The 7,255-nt window shown below is 54.3% G+C and overlaps 1 protein-coding gene across 1 annotated transcript in view; it reads left to right on the forward strand.

Annotated features, from left to right (window-relative positions):
• Positions 1-6,474, forward strand: part of FBXW8 (F-box and WD repeat domain containing 8) — an 88,486-nt gene extending 82,012 nt beyond the window's left edge. Inside the window, exons 9-11 of the mRNA XM_084764823.1 lie at positions 2,376-2,549; positions 4,180-4,290; positions 4,742-6,474. Of these exons, the coding sequence (XP_084620949.1) occupies positions 2,376-2,549; positions 4,180-4,290; positions 4,742-4,886 (430 nt within the window). The 3' untranslated portion in view covers positions 4,887-6,474. The remainder of the gene's footprint in view (positions 1-2,375; positions 2,550-4,179; positions 4,291-4,741) is intronic.
• Positions 6,475-7,255: the final 781 nt, after the last annotated feature.

Consider the following 7,255-nt stretch of genomic DNA (forward strand, 5'->3'; position numbering starts at 1 on the left):
TAGCTCCTTCCCCTCAGGCTGCTGAAGACTTCCTCATATGCTCTCTCCCAGTCTGTCCTTGGTTCTGTGATTCCTGTCCCCAGCCCGTTACCTCCAGGCCCTCCTTTGGGTGTGATGACCCTGCCCTCCATGGCTCTCACTGCCCAGCATGCTGCAGTCCCTTATTGCCTTCTCATGAAGCCCATGTTCAGGGCCTGTGTCTTCATTCTGCAAGATGGACGCCTGTTTTCAAGCAGAAGTCAAGGTGTTCCATGGCTCGTCACCGACCTCACTGTAGACTGAGAACAGCAGCCTCTCCCTTCCCACAGCTGCTCAGCTCTGCGTCTAAAAGGTCTGCAGTTCTACAGGGCAGTGGGGAGGTGGCTCCCCTAAGCCCCACAGAGCAGTTAAAGGGATATTAGGTTTGTTTTTACCACATTGTTAATGGTGTGTGGTGGAAGGCTGCCCAATGTCTAAAACAGAGGTCCTGAATCTGTACACCAGGCGGACAGGTACGATCTGAGCTTTCCTTACTGTGAGTCAGGGTTGGAAGGTGTGGTCAGTCATCAAGGCAGGGAGTCATGGTGGCCGGAGTGTGTGGCTGTTGTCACACTGAGTCTGCAGTCTCGGGGAGAGGGTTCCTTGCCTTTTCTCTTACTGTGACTTAGCTGTGGATCCCCACTGTATCTCGGCAGGACCTGTTATGAGGAAGGAACCACTGCTGTGGACTCCCTGCCCATCATCTGACATACTTGTGTAATCTTCTCAGGGCAGCTTGTGGGTTTTATGTGTAGGAAGCCCCACATCTTTTCTTAATTTGAAACAAGGTCTTGCTATACATTAGCCCAGGCTAGCCTCAAACTCTCAGTCCTCCTGCTTCAGCTTCCTGAGTAAACCCAGAAGTTTCCCCCATTAGGCAAGCGCTCTATCACCACATATCATCCCAGACACATTTTTATTTGACACCAAATGTCACTAAGCTGTTGAGGGTGGCATGGAACTTGGAGTTCTTCTGACTTAGTCCCATGTAGCTGGTATTACATGCACCTCAGTCTAAGTTGAGAAAACACAGCACACTCTGACACTAACTGCTGTCAAAAACCCGAAATCCTTATAAGATTATATGGTGCCCGCAGAGGCCAGAAGAGGGCACCAGATCCCCAGGAGCTGGCGTTCCAGGAGTTTGTGGTCTGCCTGATGTGGGTGCCAGGAACCAGCCTCTGCTCCTCTCCAAAAGCACCTGCTTTTACCTGGAGAGCCCTCTCCAGCCCCTTGATGTTTCTTATGCATAGCGGTTGTTATGCAAACTGAAGCTCTTGGGGCTGGAGGGGTAGCTCAGCTATTAAGAGCACAGGCTGCTCTTCCAGAGGACCCAGGTCCAAGTCCCTGCACCCACGTGGCGCTAGCAACTGTCTCTCCAGCTCCTGAGGCTGTGAAGGCCTCCTGGCTTTTGCAGGCACTGAATACATGTGGTACACACATACATGCAGACAAATACAAACTATATTTTAAGTTGTTGATTTGGGCATATAAATACTGATGTTTGCTCTGTCTCTTAAATTTGGTGTAATTGCTGATCCGACTGTATCATCTTTCCAGTGGGCAGGAGTGGTACTAATGGTGCTTGGCTGTTTGGAGGCATCCTGGACAAGCAGGGACTGCTTTTCCTCTGTGTGCAGTGCGTGTGAGTTAGCTCATCTCCAGGACTTTGCTGTGGCCCTGTTGCTGCTGTAGGCACTAGGTTGTCTAGCAACCCACCTTCCTGGTGCATGGGAGCTCCCCTCCCTCCCTGGGTTCGTGTATTCAGAGCTCTGTATTCAGTTGCTTCCTACATGCCTGGCCAGCCCTTGCTTGCTGCTCTTTGTAGGGGATTGACTGTTGTTTCCAATCACTAATCTAGAAATCATCTCAATTTTCAATTTTTGAGAATTAAAAAAAAAAAATGAAGCAGAGAACCTGGGTAAGTTGTTGAGACCCAGGAAGCCTGGAGAGACGCCAAAGACTAAGGGAGTGGCGTTAGGAAAGCCATAATGCTTTCCTGTGAAAGGGAAGTTAAGTCTCCATAGCTTTGGCTCCCCAACCCCCAGGCAAGTTTAGTACAATTTGCTCTGAAATCCAACTTTTCTGACACAGAACTGCAACAGCCATCCTCATCCTCCATGCACACGTCAGGTTTGATCTGTGATTATTCCTGGTGCAGGCAAGTTCCCATGATGCCCTCAGGCCTGGAGAGGAAGTGAAGCACAGTCTCACACGTGTGAGCAGACAAAGCTGCTCTCCTACTACAGATGATCCCCCATGGGAGAGCTCCCCGGGCATCTGCAGGGACCGCAGTGCTGGTGGTACAGACTTCCTCCCTAACCCTCACCTCCTGCTGCTCTTCCTTCACCTTCCAGAGTGAGGCTCCATGACCTCCGCAGCGATAAAATTGCACTGTCGCTGTCCGCCCATCAACTGGGAGTGTCGGCAGTCCAGATGGATGACTGGAAGATTGTCAGTGGCGGCGAGGAGGGGCTGGTGTCTGTGTGGGACTACCGCATGAACCAGAAGCTGTGGGAGGTGCACTCCAGGTAAGCTGGCTCTGGCTGCATGCGGACTGTGGGTGCTGGAGTGGTCCTCAGGCTGCCTGCGCCCTCACTGCCACCATCCTAAAAGCAGCTTTGCAGGAGACGAGACCTAGGCCTGGAAAGACACCAATCCGGAGACTTGAACTCCTCTCTTCCCTGAGTAGCACACGTCCTCATGAGCAGCAACCTTGCTGCTGAGGATGCAGTAAGGTCTTCACAGCTTTGTAATGGTCACTGAATTCCCTCACCTTAATTAGCAGGGAAAGGAAAGAGCCAGCAGAGGGAGACTAGTTTCCAGTGTGTGGTCGTAGTGGGGATGGTTGGCACCGGTCCCCCACACACCAGACTCACTGTGTCCAGGTGTGGTCTCTGTGTGGCTTCTGCCTCCTTTCACAATGAAGAAGGGCCCACGGGGAGCTCACATGACCTTGAGCAAGAGTGTTGAGGAGAGGAGGGTCTTGTAGTAAAATTGTTCATGTGAGCCTGCCTTGCTTTGGATTTAGAGGCAGCCTGGGGTTCCCACCTGACTCATATGCCCTCAGTGGTGGAGCCTGCTCTGCAGTCCCCTCTAGCAGAGCTCTGGCTGCTCTCTAGCTAGTGGGTGTGGAATTGTGGAAGTGCCCAGCTGGAGATCTCAGCAGATGCAACTTTCCCACCCCAGATGCAAAACCGAGACAGCTCTGCCTTCATTCTAGTGCAGGCTTGATGGCTTCGCAACACCCACAAAGATAGAAAAGTAAAACCGCTTTCTTTGCTGGCTCGCAGGGTGGTGAATACTTTGTCCACCAGTTTCCATCAGACCAGAGCCCCCATGGTACCACACCGTCTCTCCCCCTACCAGACCCTAACTTCAATGGTGATGCATTATGATGCCACCAGGTGGCGCCAAAAGGCAGCTCAAACTCCCACACTGGACTCAGCACTTGCTCAAATGTCAAGAAAGCCAGTATTTGTTGTAGAAAGCTGGTTCTCTGCGCCTTCAAAACAGCATCAGTCTTTCTGGGCTTCTGCAGTGATGCAGTAGGCTGCCCACACCTTTCCACCACTCATGGGAGCTCCAAGGATGTGAGGTCCCTCACAATATAAGCCCCTGTGCTTTCACATTCCTGCTCACCGTCCCAGGGCACCATTTCTACCCACCCGTTGGGCCTCCTCTCTGTAGGACCTGGTCCTCTCCCAGGACAGCTGTTCTTGCCACAGGCCTCCTTCCTTCCTGGTGGCCTCAGTCAGCACCACATGGTCCCACCTCCTCCTTCCTGCAGAGATGGGCACCTTACCTTTCAGCTAGTTTGGAGTCTCTGAGGCTAGCATCCCTCTGTAGGAGACTGCCTCTGTTGTCCTGTGGCTCACAGTGTAGCCTCAGCAGATACAGGGGCTGTCCGCTGTGGCCCTACCTTGAGGATAAGAGCTCACCTATGCGGCCTGTGGGTCTCTGCGCTGTGCTGTGCTATAGGTTTGTTTCCAGTCGAACGTCCTCACAACCCAAGTACACCAACTTGTTGAAGCCATTGACTGGAATGTGTAAAGGGTGCAGGTATGCAGAAAAGGGCCATGCACCTGCCTGCTTTCCACAGTGAAAGCATGCCTAGAGGGCTGCACCCCGGCCTTACCGTGCTGTTCCCCACTGCTACAGGCACCCTGTGCGCTATGTGTCCTTCAATAGCCACAGCCTCATCACTGCCAATGTGCCCTACGAGAAGGTGGTGCGCAACTCCGACCTGGACAACTTCTCCTGCCACAGGAGGTCAGTGGAGGGGGGGGTGGCAGGGGGTTGGCTGAGTTTGTACACAGCCTGAGAAATGTCTTAATGTGGTTTCCCTGCTCTGTCCCCAGTCACATAGACCTCCCCGGGTGCCACAGCTGTGGACCTTGGGTTTTGTAGAAATTTGGAACACAGGCTGAGACCAGGAGCACATACTGAGTGTCTGTCTGCAGTGTTCTGCAGCTGCTCCTGGTATCCGGGGCAGAGCAGGGCCACAGTGTCACCTCCACAGTGAGGCAAACCCTCTAGCTGAAGCCCCAGCAGATGCTTCCTCATAACATTGTCCTCTGGGCCTCCTCACTTACCTCGGTTTTGTATATCTGCCATACTGTGAGCTCAGAGCCCATTCTGTCATGGTGGAGGGCTAGCCTAGATTGTGCGGCCACTCGCCACAGCAGCCTTGCTGACCAGTGCTTATCTCTGCTTCCTCTAGACACCGTGGCCTGATTCATGCCTATGAGTTTGCAGTCGACAAGCTGGCCTTTCAGAGCCCTCTTCCTGCCTGCCGCTCACCCTGTGACACCATGGCTGGGTACAGCTATGACCTAGCACTGTCTTTCCCCTGTGACAGTGCTTAGGGTCACTCATGTAGACGTGGGAAGGGCCAGTTTCACAAACGTTGGAGCTATAAGGAAGCTCTGCAGCACAGTGGACGTTTGGGGACAGTGACCACTCCTCCTGAGGCCTTGCTGCCTCTGTAGCCACCTACAGAGTTGGAGTCTGTCTTGGCTTTCCTCCTCCATCCGGGGGCTTTGGTGAGACCGGTTATGACTCAGGGTTAACCTTTGCAGGGGCTCCTCCCCCTCCCCCGCCTGTCGCAGCAGTGATACTCTCCCGTCCTTCCACCCCTAGGGACACGGGCCTTCACCTGTGTCTGTGTACTGGCTCCAAGTGGTCTCCTGACCCCAGTTCAGCCATCCTCAGTGGTTTCCACATGGTTCATAATTACAGACTCACCGGAACCTGTGTGAGGGAGGACCGCTTCATTTCACTTGCTGTTCTGTCTGGTACCTATGCTGCGATGGAAACAGCCATCCTTCCCTGAGTGAGAAAGGACCATAGGTTGTTTCTGGCTGCTGGTATGTCTTCCCTCAGCAGATGTAGCTCACCGACTCTGCCTTCAGAGTACCACAGGCAGATCCATATACAGTGCTCAGGAGACCCAGTCAGCTCTTCAAATCCCCACCTTACAGAGGCCACCAGGTCTCAGGAGGCAGAGGTCCACTCCAGTCTGGCAGAGTCCTGGTCCCAACAAATACCAGCTCAGAAAGCAGCACAACAAACAGGTGGACCAGGAAGCTCCTCATTAGGTCTGCACCTCCGAGGGAAGGGGGCTGGCCCCTAAGATGGAGTAATATCGAGAGCAGCCCAGACAGCGTAGAAGCAGGAGCGCCCACTAGGCCTTGGTGACCAGCTCTTGTTTCCCAGTGTGTGTGAGGCAAGTGCTGTCACTGAGCCCCCCCTCCACCAATATGCGGCCGGATGGAGGTTCTCTGGGTAAGACACTCAGGCCTCAGACAACCGTTGTCCAGCTGAACAGGAGCACAGAGCCGGCTGAAGTGAGACTTTCTCCTTGCAGACCCTCCCAGGGGAAGGACTTTGAACCACACATCAGTGTGCCCAGGTGGCAGCTCACCTCCCTCTTGCTGGCCTGGTCTTGCTAGGTCTTCACTCATGCATTCCCAGTGCTTCAGTTGGGCCACTGGAGAAAGTTCTTTCAGACAAATTGGCTGCGCAGGTTGGCTCCGTCCAGATTGTGCAGCCATGAGAAAGCCACTGCCGACCTTAAGAGCAGGCGCACAGATCACTGGAGTGAAGGCAGTTCAGCCGGAGTGGTTTTAAGCAGACCCCCTAACCCCGATTAGGAAAAGCACCCAGGCTTCAAGAGAGAACTTGAACTGGCCCCTCACACAGCAGCTATGGGTGTTGTCTGCTGTCAGCCTCCTGGGAGACACCCCTTCCCCACAGAGCAGCACATGTACCCAGAGATCTGGCTCCTGAGGTTGCTGCTGCTGCATCTGCTCATAGGGTTGGGGACAGGTGGCCTCTGTTAGCTCCCTGTGCTGCCTGCAGATCCAGAAGACACCAGGACACACCCCAGGGAGGCAGCTTGCCTTTTCGCCTTAAACGGCCATGTTTACTCTGTTATTAAAGGTCTGGACTGACTCGTGGCCTTGTTCTTTGTTGCTCCTGTAAGGATGCACAGCACTGGTCCCGGGACTCTGTTCAAGTCTTCTCCAGCATTCGTAGCTCTGGCTTATTGCCCACAGCTGCAGGAAGGGTTGGGGGAGGGACAGCGTGACATGCACATGGGGAAAGTGTGGTCATCCGTGGCTGGGCAGCCTTGCTTCCGCTGAAGCCCACACAGCAGCTCCCCTGGAAAGATGCTCTAGGAACCACCCACCTTGCCCAGCAGTGGGGTTTACCGCCTCAGGACAAAGCACTGAGTCTCCACCCTGAGCTCACAGCCCCTCCAAAAGAGGTGGGGTGCCCCAGGTCACTCATTACATGGTAGCACCACAAGCCATTACCTTGGAGTTGAGAACTGCCTCCCCTGGAGAGAGGCTTTCAGGTGTTAACTGCCACATGACAGTGGCTCAGAAAGTACACCACTACCCATGAGCTCTTGCTTGAAGCAGCAGATGGCACCGGCTGTGGCATTGTGGCCACACATCCCACACAGCCCGGCCAGATGGTTACCTGGCTACTGCGGCAGGCCTGCGGCGACTTGGCCAGCACCGTCTGTGTGCGGTGGCAGATTTCCTCCTGGGCACCATCCTGCGCTCAGCCTCCGATGGTGCCTACTGCTGTGCACTGGGGAACTTCACCCTGGAAAGGGAGAGGAGCACCAGCCCATGCCCAGCTGAGCTCTGCTGTGGCAGCTTCCCTTCCCGGGACAAACCCGCTCACCCACTGCAGCCCTGGAGTGCCACCACTTTCCCTGTGA

Source organism: Acomys minous (genome assembly GCF_964271855.1).
Source record: "Acomys minous genome assembly, chromosome: 16".
Classification (NCBI taxonomy): Eukaryota; Metazoa; Chordata; class Mammalia; order Rodentia; family Muridae; genus Acomys; species Acomys minous.